The sequence below is a fragment of the Xiphias gladius genome, chromosome 24 (genome assembly GCF_016859285.1).
Source record: "Xiphias gladius isolate SHS-SW01 ecotype Sanya breed wild chromosome 24, ASM1685928v1, whole genome shotgun sequence".
Taxonomy (NCBI): Eukaryota; Metazoa; Chordata; class Actinopteri; order Istiophoriformes; family Xiphiidae; genus Xiphias; species Xiphias gladius.
The window spans coordinates 15,910,149-15,925,681 of NC_053423.1; the positions used below are offsets into that span (position 1 = coordinate 15,910,149).

Below are 15,533 nucleotides of genomic sequence, written 5' to 3' on the forward strand. Positions count from 1 at the left end.
AATGTAAAATACTCAACCTGTGCAAGACTTGGCATTAGGAGAAAAAAAAGACGTTATTTTCTCTTCAGCTGGTTTTTCAATTAGCCAGCATCACTTATAGTTATTTTTTATGAGCTCCTGCTTTCATGTTCATGAGTTTGATGAAGTTTATTGATGTACCAGTAGTCAAAAGTGACGGGATAGTGACGGCCAGTGCTTTTCAACAGAAGCAACACAAAGATATGTGTTTCCTCCATTTATTCACTCATAATCACAATATTCCTGGAAGACAAATTCTCTCTGTGGTGTTTCTGTTGTGTCTGTTGCTCACAAAAGCCTGACAAACTTGATCAGTGAGTCTCCACTCTCCTGCTTATTTCCTCTGCGTTAACCAGTAAGCAGGAGTTAGTGTTGTGGCCCTTTGTGTAATAATCCGGGGAGAACGTTCACACAGGGATGCTCAAAAGACCTGAGATAAATCCTCCTGTCGTGTACGGTTGCCGTGGCTTGCTCCCCTCTGTCCCTTTAGTGTGGGTTTTCGCAGAAGGTGTTGAAAAACTCAGCTGCATCTCAACTATCAAGTAACTGGGGTGGCAACAGGAAACACAATGGCCAATTTTTGTTGCTGGTTACCTCACCTGTAACTGCAGCATCACTAGTAGCAATTAGACAAAAATCTTGTTTTTTTTATCATATTATAACATATATAATAATCAGCATTATAAGATTAGAATATTATTAACTGAACTTTAATGACAGTGGACTTTGCTAAATTCAGTCAGCTAAATGCAAACACGTCACAGCCAATTTGATCCAGTTTACCAGGCAGACTTGTTATGAAGTTGCTGTTTTGACTTTGGTGTAAAATATAATAGCAGCATGGTGACACAGCACTTTATAGTAGGGTCTACATTTGGCATTTACAATATTATGGTATAATGTGTAGTAGTCGTGCTACTAATATTGTGGATGATCTGGTTAAATTGGTCTTATTGGTCTTGTTGGGTTTTATTTTTGGGTTTGATTGTAAGGATCCTGCTTAGTATGTCTGGAAATTTAATTTTCTTTGATGCAATGGACAGTGGCCCAAGTGGATTATAAAGTCTCCTGTCTTTATAAATAGAGTTATATTTTATAGTAGTGTCATCCTTTACATCACCATCACCCCATTTATCTTTGATTTATGTTGCAGAATAAAGTAAAGTTACTTAATTGCAGTTTTCCTGATGCAGACATCTAACCCATACCCTTATCTTTGTCTTAAAGGCTGATTCCAAATGAAAAATATTCTGTTGAATTCAAACTGATCAAATAAAAATGACTCTCACTTCTACAGTTAGAATGTTACTTGCACCCCCTGGTGGATAAAAGAAAAACTTCACGGTCAAATCTAAGTTTATTGGTTTTCTTTTGACATCTCTGTCTGAAAATCATAAAAATCTCTAAAATCTCTGGTTCTATAATTATGTAATAATAATAATAATAAAAAAATTAGCGATTCACTCTTCTCTCTTCCTGTCTACATCTCTGCCAATAACTCATTTGTCTGTGTGTCTCCAGGTCTTCCAGAGCAGTACTACAGTCTGACGTGGTTCCTCAGCCCGGTCCTCGGCCTCATGTTTACCCCTCTGATCGGCTCGGCCAGCGACCGCTGCACTCTGCGGTGGGGCAGGAGGAGACCGTTCATCCTGGCTCTCTGCATAGGAACACTGATAGGGGTGGCTCTGTTTCTGAATGGATCGCTGATAGGTGAGTGTGTGTCACCCACTATTTATAATCTGTGTATCAGTGTGAACTTATATAACAGTGTTAAAGTGTGTGTGCCAGGTGTGTGTCAGAGAGGGAGAGAGAATAAATGTTTTTAATTTGCCAGTTTTCACTTACAATAACTCCAACTAACAGAAGATAATCGTTGATGTCTTTACACTTAAGAATAATCAGATGCTCTTACTACTTATTGCTGAATACAAGCAGGAGGTCATCCACTTCTTCGTCCTGTATTTTTAGTTGCTGCTTTATTCTGTGTTACATTTCGCCCTGGACAGTGCTAAATCTCAGTTGCACTTTATCACAATTTAATGATAACAGGCTTTAATAAATCATACTTGTAAAAATAATTGAAAATGTGTGGAATTGGAAACAATCCAGCAATACTTCTGAAAAAACGAACATATACATGTACAGTATTTTCTCTCCTCGTGTTATTTTTTTTCTGCTCTCTGGCTTCCCAATCAGCTGCTGAAGTAAAGCTATCGTTTTCAGAAACACTTCATTGGTGCATAGATGACATACAGAAGCACCCTTTGCATTATAAAACGCGGGAGTCTATATCTTAGGATTGGGGATTGTGTATGTACAGTATATTGCTGCAAGCAGAGTATCACTATTTCAAAGTAGTCAGTGCAAACTGGTGAGCCACCAAGTAGGTTCTCCTGTCGTTTTACGTAGTTAGATGTCATTTTCATTTTTGTGAGGTTGTGAGGGGTCAAGTGCAATAGCAAACGTTGACATTGTAGGTTAGGTGTGAAAATGTATTGTTATATTTTCATGCTAATGTACTTTTCCCCAATGCACAGTTATTGCAATTAACAATTTCTCACTAACAATCAATCTGACTGTTATTTTCCTAATTAACCAATTAATCGTTTGGTCCGAAGAAGATCAGAAAACTGTGTAAATTACCCACAGAGGAAATAAAAGAACACGACAGCTTCCCTCCGAGCTTCGCCCGCTGAGAGTCATGACCTTGTAGCGGGGTTATCCGCAGTCAAGCCCTCCGCTTATTACATCACTCAAATGTCATTACAAGGTCATATTCATCCAATCCAATCAAACTAATTGATCAGCTGTCAATCATACAACGCAGATATTGATCTCGGGCTAACTACATCAGCGTAGTTCCGGTTGCAAGGTCATTAACCATATATTGTCGCTGCACACGTGGAAGCATGCACACACACTCAAAGGAGACAGTGGGGTGAGGTTTGCGTAATCAGTGGAATCGCTGAATTTAAAGATGGTGACAGATGTTTAGGCTAAGTGGTGCTTCAGTCGGGACTGTTACAGGATTTCTCAGCGTTTTTATAACATTGCAGCCTTTGTGCACACAGACAAACTCTGACATTAACGATTGGTATTACACAGAAATAGCCTGTGATGTTGGATCAATAAGACCAAGGTGTGAGCCATAAAAAAGAGAGAGAAAACTCTGAACCACTGGAGCAACATATTGTGAAAAAGCTCTAAATTTAAACCATCAGATACTATAAGCTTTCCTCAATAGCCTTTCTGTTATCCTCAGTCTGTTGGCTCTGGCCCATTTATGAATCTTAATTAGTTCTGATGGTCCTATTCATTAACATGTAGTATTTGCTGAATAATTGCAAACATCCTGGTGGGCTTTAAAGACTAAACACACTATGATTCAACAGAGAAGATGGAGAAAACATTGGTCCTAAACCAGCTTTAAGTTTGGGTAAGAAAATTTAATTATAGAGATCATTACGAAAACAAACAAGCAAAGCTGCAGCTAAGGCTCATTTTCATTATCAGTCGATTGCTCTTCTATTTTTTGGATTGATTTTTTTATTTTTTATTTTATTTTAGTCTGTAACATGTCAGTCGTGAAGAATGTTGATCACAATGTTCCAGAGGCCCCTTGCTGACTTAAAATGCTTATTTTGTCCGAGTAGCAGTCCACAACTATTCAGTTAACAATGATATAAAACAGTGAAAAGTGATGAACCCTCTCATTTTAGACGCTTGAAAGCAGCCAAAGTTTGGCTTTTTCTGGTTGATAAGTCATTGTCAAATAATTTTCTGTTATCTACTTAATGATCCCATCGATCCAAGTGAGGCACAAGCCACAGTGCAGCACGGCCGGTGCTTGGTCTACGTTCTGGCGGGTGAATCTGATTTAAGAAACAGAATCAGTTTCTTAACTTAATCAGAGAAAAAGATGGAGAATGTCATTAAAATGACTTTTCTTAACCACAACATGTTTACAAACATTGTATTGACAGTAGGAAACTGAACTGGTCAATCTGAATCTTTGTCAATTAATCGATAAGCTGACTGACAAATAAATAATCAGCAGCTATTTTGATAATAATTTTATCGTGTCAGTGTTTTCTTAAGCAAAAATAGTAAAGAAATGTCAAAAATCTGCAGATTCCAGGCTCTCAGAAGAGAAAATTTGCTTCTTTTCTTAGACATATATTATTGTTAACTGAATATTTGGAGATTTTGGACTTTTGGTCAAACAAAAAAAAGACATTTGAAGTTGTCACCCTCAGCTTTGTAAAGTCTTGTAAGAGTTTTGTTGATGTTACATAGACTAAACAATCGAATAATTGAAAGAATAATTGGCAGATTCATCTACAATCCTGTCCTCAACTTAAAATTCCATACTGATGGAGTGTAAATGCTCCATATTCAAATGTTGACCAAATGGGTGAAAAATGTGCAGTACAACAATAACAGACTGGGCCTTTTAAGTGACTCTAAATAGAACAAAGTGAAAGGAATTGTCAAAGGAGTTATAAATAACAAGAACGATAGCTGTGTGAACTGTTTTCTGTCAGCAGATTCTATTCAGTTCTATTCAATTCTGTTATGTTCAACCTCCATTCTTTTGCCCAGAGGTTGGCACTCAGGTCGTTTTAGGGCACCAGGGAGGGAGAGGGGGAGAGAGGGGGGGAGAGGGGGAGAGACAGGGAGAGGGAGAGGGAGAGGGAGAGTGTGTGACCAGTGACCTGTATATGTGTGAGAGAAATTAAAGAGTACAAGAAGAGTAAGAGAAAAAAAGTGTACGTTTCCATGGTTGTGTATATATGAATGTGTGTGAACAACACAGGGCGACACGGGAAAACTATAGTAACCTGTATATGAGGGTGTGTTTGTGTGTGTGTGTGTGTGTGTGTGTGTGTGTGTGTGTGTGTGTGTGTGTGTGTGTGTGTGTGTTGACATGGGAACACAGGAGCAGGCAGTTCACAGGGAAATGCTTCCTGTTTGCATCTCCCTTTCCACCAATCACAATTCACTTCCTGTCTGACTGCCTGGCTAGTGAGTAGTGTGGCACCATTGTCCCACAAATACACACAAACACACACACACACACACATACACACACAAATATATACACTTTGCCTTCTATGAAGATTTTTGTTTCCCCAATGTTAATGGATTTCAGTTTGTGAAGTCATGCTGCGTCACACTGCCTCTGATATTTCTCTCTCCCTCTCTCTCTCTCCCTTTCACACACACAAACACACACAAACACAAACAAACACACACAAATACACACAAACACGTATATACAGGTTACGGAAGCTCTCCCATGTCACTCTGTGTTGTTCTCGTACATTCGTACATTTTCTCTCTCAGGCCCACAGACGCGAACACACACTGAGTAGCTCCAGGGGGAAGACTTGGTCACAAATTTAATGAGACGCACAAGGTCATGCGCATCACGCAAAGCAGTATGGGAAATGTGCAGTGACCTGTTTACGTCACCATTACAAGACTAGACAACATCCACACTTATTATTTACTTGTATCATTGTATTTGTGTTTTTGTTGTTTCTATTGTTCATTTTCTTTTGATATTTATTTTATGTTAAACACACTTTACATCATGTGTTTACATTAGAAATGGTTTAACGTTACAATCAATTTAATAACTAACCATGCTCAATGTCTGTTTCTACATCTATTTTAAGATAAACACATCATATTATAAAAAAGTATCTCATAATATCTTCTTCCTTATTCCCTCCCTATCTCTGAACCACTCACTTATGCACCTAGCATGTTGCAATTTTAGCTGTTACTATGTGCTTTATACTGTTATCATTTTTGTATTTAATTATTGTTTATATTCTGTATATTGTATTATTTGTTCTTGTGTGCTCTGATAACTATACTATTCAATTGCCCAAAGAAGAAGAAAGTTATTCAATTGCATGGAATTGACTTCCACTGTTGTTTTGCTTGTTGTGTAATAAGAAAAAAAAAAACACACACACAGACTGAATCATTTCCATATTTCTTGATCAGGTCTGTCGCTAGGTGACGAGCAGGGGAGACAACCAATAGGCATCGTTCTTACCGTGCTGGGAGTTGTGGTGTTGGACTTTTGTGCGGATGCCACAGAGGGACCAATCAGAGCGTACTTGCTAGACGTGGCAGACACAGAGGAACAAGACATGGCGCTCAACATCCATGCCGCCTCAGCAGGTATGGCTGACATCTGACACGCACACACACACACAGACACACACACACACACACACACACACACACAAATGTAACTTTCACAGCATTTTAATGTGTTTAATGCACAGACATATATTTGCTGTCTAAAGTATAAACCTGTTCGTGTCATCATGTGCGCAGGTCTTGGCGGTGCAGTGGGCTATGCTCTCGGAGGTTTAGACTGGACACACACCTTCCTCGGAGCAGCCTTCAAGTCTCAGGAGCAGATCCTGTTCTTCTTCGCCGCCATTCTCTTCTCTGTCTCTGTGGTGTTACATCTCTTCAGCATCGAGGAGCAGCAGTACTCGCCCCAACATGACAGGCTGGATCAGGTATGGCGTGCACTGTAAAATTCAATTTAAATTTAAAAGAAAAAACAAAAAAACTAAGACCTCAGTTTTCCATTGTGTCACATAACATGTTCCTTTCACCAGGAGTGTCCAGATCCCACCAACCTGCAAACATCGGCCAATGGCAGGACTGGACTTCTCGCTCCCAAGTTGGAAATGATTGGAGAGGATGAGAGGATGGACAGCTACGACCTGTACGACCCCTATGGAGATGACCAGTCAGATCGTGGAGATATGGACATGGACTTTCTAGAGGTGGAGCTTGTGAGAAGTAAGATTAATCTAAGTTACATCTTTTCTTCTTCAAATCCAAAGCATTTTGATTGATAGATATCACTTTCTATTACTTATGGCTTTTTCACTTTCTCTGAATTCCTCACATTTAAACTGATCAGCCCACTCCTTGTCTGTCTTCAGGTAAAAGTGACAGTGTCCTTGCCATGGCAGACGGCGCTCTGGACCACTTGGACCATGATGCATTGTTCTTGTGCCACATAGAGCCGTCCATCTTTGCTGACCGCCTCTCACCTTATCACGGCTCGCCACCCACCACTTCTTCCTTCTTCAACCCCAATCACAGCACTCCCCCTCCCCGTCACGCCAACGTCAGACGCAGCAGCAGCACAGGAAGCCAAGACCTGCTCCGCCCCCAAAACAGCAACCACCAAACAAACACTCCCACCCCCAGGATTTCCCGCCTCTCTGCTTTCTTGCAAGAAATGGAAAATGATGACGGACAGGAGGCGCTGCTTAACAACCAGCTCAATGAGCAGCGGACACTGAACGGGCGGCTGTTGGCCAGTGTAACTAATGTTGATAGAGTTAACACCAACAGACTGAGCTCTAAAGGACAAGCCCATCGTGCTGGAATGGTCAAAGGTTGGTATCTTCCTGTAAAATTATACTATACATATAAATATAAAAAATAACTTAATAAATTGATGAATTATTACCCTTACGACTTCTAAACTGGTTATGAAGAAGAAGAATAAACTGCCACCTTAAAAATCTGTCTGTTCCAGCTGCCAGTACCGGAGCTCCCATGAGGCAGTCACGTCACCGTCACACCTTCTACCGCCAGCCGTCCTGCACCTTCTCCTACTACGGCCGAGTGGGGAGCCACCGTTATCGCCACCGCCGGGCCAACGCTGCTTTGCTCATCAAGCCGTCTCGCAGCATGAACGACCTGTACGAAGTGGAGGCCAGACACAGGAGGAGGAACAGACAGAGAAACAGACACCGAAGTGGAAACACCAACTCTTCCAGCGGAGATACAGAGAGCGAGGAGGGCGAGGTGAGGAGTGGATTGAGGAATTTACAAGTCAAATAATAGACTGTGATACTATTAATACTACTACTGCTACTTCTGATGTACTGGTAGGCAAGCAGCACAGATCATAATGGACATCGGACAAATACAAATACATATATTTACCAGCAAATGGCAGTAATGTTAGGAATCCAGCAGTAGTTTTTTTGTTTTGCTAGTAACTTATAATCAAGGAACCAGGGCAGCCCTGTCATTTCTCTCCACTATGTTAAGTGTCTCTTTTTGATCGTATGTTGTAATGTTGTAATTCTCCTCCCCCTACTCTCTTTAGGTTGAGACCACTGTGCGGCTGCTTTGGCTCTCGATGCTGAAGATGCCTCCGGAGCTGCTGCGACTGTGCGCCTGTCACCTGCTCACCTGGTTCTCCATCATTGCTGAGGCCGTCTTTTTCACCGACTTCATGGGACAAGTCATCTACGATGGAAGTCCTACCGTACGAGCATTAGCAGCTATATATATATATATATATATATATATATATATATATACACACACACACCACATTTCAGAAAGAAACAAATATGAACACACAACATAGTGGAATTATTTGAAAAGACTACATGTACTGTGCGTACATAATCTCATAATATTTAATCTTATAATTTCCCAATTTTTTGAATGAACAGAGAATTGTTTAAAAATTGTGAACACGAACATAATCAAATTATTCAAAAGCCAATAAAAGATTATATCATGTCATCATATTAAATATTTTAATATTCACAAACCTGTAACTAGAAGAAGAAACAGGTGCACTTCTCCTTCACTGAACTTTAGTTCGGTGCACAGCTTAAAAGAAAAACTGTCAGGAACAACAGAAAGAACCTCATATGGATCTTTGGATGAATTTTATGTATGATCAGCAGGGCTGAGAATGTCTTAGCAGGTTCCCGAATATAAAATGATCTGATGACTTTTGGCCTATGGTTCCTTTGGAAAGACAACAAAAAAAAAAAAAAAAAAGTTGCTTCAAAATTTGTGTGTACGGGTTGGAGTTCACACCTGAATCAAGCTCTTTCTCGTCTTTGTTTTGGCTACTCTGCAGCTCATGTAGAAAACTGCCTGTTTTTCTCTCTCTCAGGCTCCTGCTAACTCTACTTTGCTGGATAATTACCACAGAGGAGTTCAGATGGGATGCTGGGGGCTCGTTATATATGCCATGACTGCTGCTACATGCTCAGGTAACAACACAAAAACACAATTCTCACACCATATGAACATTATGCATTATTTATAATAACGCTTATGCTCACATTATGCACGGGCAACTGTCTTCGAGGAAAAACAAAAACTCTCCGGCTGTGTATAAGCTGTAAAGTGTAGATTTGGAAGAATAACACGTCTGGACATTAAACTCTCGACTAAACGATCAACTAATCTTCCTTTTCCAGCTGTTCTTCAGAAGTACCTTGACAACTTTGACCTGAGCATTAAGGTCATCTACATCCTGGGGACACTTGGATTCTCCATAGGTATGAGCCACAGTACAGTGATAGAAGAGAACAAAACAAATGTGAGCAGATAATAAGTTACTTTTGAATTTATCTGTTTTTTTTTCCTCAATAGGAACTGCTGTCATGGCAATCTTCCCTAACGTGTATGTCGCTATGGTGATGATCAGTAGCATGGGCATCATCTCCATGAGTATCTCCTACTGTCCTTATGCTCTGCTAGGACAGTATCACGAAATGAAAGAGGTACAGACTGACCCTTGTTTGTTTCTTTAAATGTGTATAAAACCTGACCAGGGACTGCTTTGTTTTGGCTAAATCTAACACATTTTGTATCCCAGTGATGATAATTAAATGTGTGTGGTTCCTGATAGATGGATAAATAAATAAAGTGACCTTAGTTTAGAGCAGTGGCTGCAAATCAAAGGAGAGTTAAGGGATAAGTTTGGTGATATTTTAAAAATGTTCTTAATGTCAAGAAATCCCATTTTAAGACCAAAACCAACAATCAATTGATCCAACTAACAGGTATTTTCTTTATAGCCAAAGCCTTATGTACTTTATTTTATTCCCCTGTTCAACAAACCCTCCTTTGTTTTCCAAAAAACTGTGAAAAATGTACGATCATTAAACTGAACATTGTGTTTTGTTCTGCCATCCTGCCACTTTACATATTCACCAATGCATCAAATGTGTAATAATCCATAGCTGAAAATAATCCCAGAAAAATGCACAATTTACTACTGTTTGAGAAAGGTTTGCTAAAACCTAGTGTCCTGCTGTTATTTGTGATATCTTTAGCAGAGAGTGGGTGTTGCATATTAAGTGACAGACTAACAATTTGTTGGTTTTGGTCATGGGGTTTGTTGATGATGCCAGGCTCATCATTTAAAACCCGATCTTCAAACAAACTCATTTTTACCTTTGTTCCCTTTCTAACTTAGTTGATTCATTGTTTCTTTTTTTGAAATGACTAGCAAGCTAAAAATGAATTATTGCAACTTTATGCATTTGAGTGGCATTCATTAATGTAACGTTCCCTGCCTCCTACAGTACATCCAGCACAGTCCTGGTAACTCCCGGAGAGGCTTTGGCATTGACTGTGCTATCTTATCGTGCCAGGTGTGTGTTCACATTGTCTTATTAAATCTATTTGGTCTTATATGTACTGTGTTATAGCACGCTAAAAAGGCTGTGTTGTTATATAATCCTATTGTGATTTTGCAGGTCTACATCAGTCAGATCTTGGTGGCCTCAGCTCTGGGTGCAGTGGTGGAAGCTGTTGGCAGTGTCCGTGTCATCCCCTTGGTGGCCTCGGGGGGCTCCCTCCTTGGATTCTTCACTGCCTGCTTTTTGGTCATTTACCCGTCTCCAAACAGCGGGTAAGAAAAACCACCTGGTCTTAGTCATTTGCTGTGATTGAAGGAGTAGTTTGACACGTTAGGAAATAAGCTTATTCGCTTTCCTGCTGAGAGTCAGATGAGAAGATTGATACCACTCTCGTGTTTGTAAATCAGAAACTACAGGCAGAAGCCAGTTAGCTTAGCTTAGCATAAAGACTGGAAAGAGGGGGAAATGGCTGGCCTGGCTCAAAGGTAGCAAAATCCACATTGAAAAGCAAGTGAATAACCATATTTCCCAAAATGTCGAACTATTCCTTTAAGCCTCAAATTCCATCCTAACAGTCGTGATTTTAATTGTGATTTCCAGGGAGGGGGAATCGGCCAAAGCGTCGGAGAAACGGGCCTTGACGACGCTGGAAAATCCAAACAGCAGCAAAGCTGCTGTAACCGTGGTGGTAGAGAAACCCAGCTTCCTGAAACTCAACAAGGAGGGCAAGGCCACCACCACCACCACTTCCTGTCACACGGAGAATGAGTCTGCTCTGTAACTGGCTGGCTAAATTAACAGACGAATTGCTGCATACACAACTAAATTCACTTATATCATTGATGCTGTTGGAAAAGACTTAAGGATGTGCCACCAACCACAGTGTGTTGGAGTTTACAGACACAAAGAAAAGAGTGGAGGGCGGTTGGTGCACTCTTGGTGTCTGTTCTTGCTTTTTCTTATTTGGTGTGTCTTGGTATTGCTGCAGAAAACAACTCAATCTGATGTGGGACCAGTGTCATACCAGTCTGACTTTCACTAAAAAAATCATTCTGGTCTCAGTGCTGTTTCAGCTGCCATCGAAATTCCTTCCACTTAACCCTCACGGACATTTGACTGATCCGTCAGGGTCGTCCAGAAATAAGTAATACGCAGGTAATGGTTTAAGGAGAGGTTGTCTCTGTCTCTCAGGGCCTCTAGGAGGTGCTACTGAGCAGCCGCCTGGACAGGAAACTTCAGGGGATTCACATACATACATACAAACCCTTGCACGCACACACATCTCTTCATCTGAATCGAATGAACGCCTGAATAATGAACGCTGTTAATGAACTTTAGTTCTCGAAGGTGCAATCATTGAAAAAAAAAAAAAAATGCTGAAAATCGTTCTTCCTCACAGTGGAATCGGCTTGATCGAATCTTTGCTCCTTGATATGGACGCTCATCGACGAAAGTGTGTTTGTGTACCTGCTGACTTGGTGTCTCCAGCAGAGGCACAATGTTCACCAAAATAAACCTAACACACTTGGCTTTGCGGGACTTTTACAGCACTCTGCGACAGTAGCTTTAAGACTCTAGAAACTTTTGAAAGTGGCATTTCTGAAACTAAGAGCCCGAAGCCTGGTTCCTGGGGGAAATCATTGATCTTGAGCCCCTGAATTGATTTGAAATGTGTTTTGTTTTTGCCCTCCGGCACATGGCAGACTTGCTAAAATGTTTAATTTAGCTTTCACTCCAGGGAAAAGATGACAATATTTAAGAGGCTCTGCTCGAAAGTATAGCGCATGAGTGTGAAATCACCTGTATATTAAAAACAGAGTAAAACAGTACAAATGTTTATTGAGTGAAATTCCAGGAAAGAAAGAGCAAAGATGCAATATGTGCAGCATACAGGGCATTACAATCCAAAATACTACTTTAATGACTTATCGAAGACCCAGAGAAAATAGTGATAATGATGATGATGATGATGCTTTTTTGAATAATCAGAGTAACCTACATGCTGCATGTTAGAGGAGCAGAGAAGAAATGAACCAAACAGCAGAGGAGATGAGACAAGAAATGTGGAGTTATTCTCTTTCTCTCTCCTTTTTTTTTGTTTGCCTGTTTATTGTATTCAATTTTTTGGGAAAGTGTTGTTAACACCATGTTTGTCACTAACTGCACATTGGCTGAGCCATTGTTGACAAAAGCGTTGCAGCGTCCAGTTAGAAAAGCGTTGTTTAAATACTCCAAAAGAGTGTTGGATTTCTTTGTATTAGGTTACCAGCAGGACGGAGCTTCCTGACACTCTTCTGTTCCAGTGGATCTGGTCACCGTACCAGTAATGACCAGTGTCTGCAATGGGACACGAGCATAATTAGAACGGATCCTGGTTAATTTTAAAAAAAGATAGGTTTCTGGGGTCCATGTGATGTAAGAGAGAAAAACAAAATAAATCCCCTTGGTGTTTAGGGTTAGGCTTGTTGCTTGAGCCTTGATGGAGGATTGTGTTGTCCTGTTAGAGGTGCGTTGGTTCCGCATTAATGAGCCAAATATAATCAGTAGAGAGAAGCAGAAAATGGTATTTTAGCTGCTAATTACTTCTGCATGTTGCATGGTGAATTGTTATCAACAGAGGAGAAAGGGATTAGAAGCGAAATTAGAGGAGGACTGGAGACTGGAGAACTTCCCTTAAAGAAAAAAGTTCAGACATTTTATGAAATGTGCTTATTCGCTGTGTTTTTGAGAGTTAGATGAGAAGATCGATACCACTCTCATGTCTGTATGGTAAATACGAACCCGGTCCACCCACCAGCACCTATTTTGTTTTTTGTGCAGATTAAATAAACAAAATATAATTATGTGTTTATCAATGAGCTAGAGTTGCTGGTGGGCAGATTTTGTTACTGTCGGACAGAGCCGGGCTAGCCGTTTCCCCTTGTTTCCAGTCTTTAGGCTAAGCTAAGCTACCCAGCTGCTGGCTGTAGCTACATATTTATTGTAGACCTGAGAAATGAGAGCGATGTCAATCTTCTCATCTAACTCAGGTCAAGAACACAAATAAGCTTATTTCCCAAAATGTTAAACTTTTTCTTTAAATGTTCGACCTTAAGGTTGGAATTGTCACAAATTTGGATATGCATGTCTTAACTTTGGGTTGATTCAAAATAAGACATTGGAGTCAGATTTTACACTTGTTGGGCTTCCCTGCAGACCTAGAAACCTAATCTAGGTTCTAAATCTAACTTTACAAATCATTATATCTTGAGCCTAACAGCTCTAGTTAGTTTCATTGAAGAAGAGATGGCTCTGATCCATTTTGCATCCCTAACTCCAATGGCTTCTGCAGAATGGCTGCGTCTGCTGTTTATTGAGGGCATGCAGCGGCTGCAGCGGGGTAGTGGATGAAGAAGTAAAACTGCTGAGTTGAGCTTTACTTCGACCCTGTTAACATCCATACACAGTGGTGAGACTAATAGGCTAGTCACAAAAATGTATGATTAAAAACACAGAAGGGGATACATGCAAGTTGTGTAAAACTAATCTCTTGAAAGTACTTATTGATATTGAGTGTGTTGACCGTTAGGGTTAAATAATCTTAATCTTTGGAATGTTTCCTTAGCCGACGATGCTGGACGTGTAAAAACAAACTTGAATTTAGAAAGGCAAAATGAAAGATTTGATTGTTTTTCGGACAAATGTTTGTTTTGGCAAATGAAAGATTTTATTGTTTTTGGACAAATCAGATCATTTGTTGCAATAACAGCCTCTGTTAATCAGCTGGAGGGAGGACTGTGTGAGGTTTGTGCGGGCACAGCAGGGTTGTTTGTTCCAGGTGTTTTTCCTGCGTCTGTCAGGGTGAAAGGCTGTGAATGTGGGTCAGTTTTCCTTTCAGCTCAATCAGCTGAAACATGCAAATTGAAAGGAATCGAAATGTAACTTGCAGTGGGTATTACTGATGAAAGAGCATTTTATTTGAGCGTGTATTCAAGAATTTAGCGCGGAAGCTTATTTTCCTTTTTTGGGTTTTTAGAAGAGAATTTACTCACTGATGATGTGGTTGTTATTTTTTTCACTCGGGTGGGTGTTGTGGCCTGTTTTTAACAAATTAGATTCCTTCCATAATTTCAGGTACATTCAGTCAGTCCCAGAGCAGAGCAGAAAAGAGAAGGAGTATTTTGCTCCCTGGGTTGACCCTGCTCTGGCTGCGGTTCTGGGAAAAGAAAAAAAAAAAAAAAAAAAAGCAGGGATGGGACGATGAGAAAAGTTGAGGAGGTACAGGTGCCAGAGATTTGCACGGCTTCTGTAACCACTAGGGCAATAAAATATTCCGGATTAAAAAATGGACACACAACTTCAGTTTAAGGACAAACATGAAGATTAAAAAAAAACAACTTTGGGTTTGGGAGGTCTGCATGCGACAACAGCGATAATGCATGTGTGGAACACCAAAGTATGACTCTGTACAAATCACTCAAGCTCTTTTCTTTATTGTCCTAATAGGTCAGGGATGTATTTTCTAATGCATGGCTGGATGTTTGTGTCTTTTTTGTTTGAACTTAAATGTGTAAAAAAACAAAAACAAACCAACATGTACTCTTTAAGCTGAAGCATTGTGCTCGCTCTGGGTCAAGTACACTCTTAACAAGCATGTGACTTTTACATTTTTGCACACTTACGAGTAAAGTTTCAGACAGCGCTCATCTTGTCGCTTTACGACACAACATACACGTAGACAGAGGGTGGGTAGGTGTTGAAATGTGTAAAAAGACGAGATGTGTGTCGTCCCGAGCAACACTCCTTGTTAAAAGTGTAGGTGAGAAAAATCCAAGCCGTGAATACTTGAAATGCAACTTGGGTGTTTCTGTTCCAATGCAGTGGAAAGTCTTCGTTTTTTTTTTTTTTTTTTTAATTTTTGGGAAGGCTGGTGTTCTTAATGTCCCAAGCCTTTTTACCGTTGACTCTGGAATGTTCAGACAGCACAGCCACTCGCTTGGCCTGCTGGGAGATTGAGTTCTTACCTTTGATTCCATCTGGTGACTTAAATGTTTAAAAAAAAAAAAAAAAAAAAAAAAA

The 15,533-nt window shown here is 40.2% G+C and overlaps 1 protein-coding gene across 1 annotated transcript in view; it reads left to right on the forward strand.

Moving 5' to 3' along the window:
• Nucleotides 1–15,533, forward strand: part of LOC120786136 (solute carrier family 45 member 4) — a 38,634-nt gene extending 23,101 nt beyond the window's left edge. Inside the window, exons 2-14 of the mRNA XM_040121316.1 lie at nt 1,540–1,728; nt 6,037–6,216; nt 6,376–6,566; nt 6,669–6,855; nt 7,002–7,463; nt 7,607–7,878; nt 8,186–8,347; nt 8,996–9,095; nt 9,306–9,386; nt 9,481–9,611; nt 10,419–10,487; nt 10,593–10,747; nt 11,076–15,533. Of these exons, the coding sequence (XP_039977250.1) occupies nt 1,540–1,728; nt 6,037–6,216; nt 6,376–6,566; nt 6,669–6,855; nt 7,002–7,463; nt 7,607–7,878; nt 8,186–8,347; nt 8,996–9,095; nt 9,306–9,386; nt 9,481–9,611; nt 10,419–10,487; nt 10,593–10,747; nt 11,076–11,256 (2,360 nt within the window). The 3' untranslated portion in view covers nt 11,257–15,533. The remainder of the gene's footprint in view (nt 1–1,539; nt 1,729–6,036; nt 6,217–6,375; nt 6,567–6,668; nt 6,856–7,001; nt 7,464–7,606; nt 7,879–8,185; nt 8,348–8,995; nt 9,096–9,305; nt 9,387–9,480; nt 9,612–10,418; nt 10,488–10,592; nt 10,748–11,075) is intronic.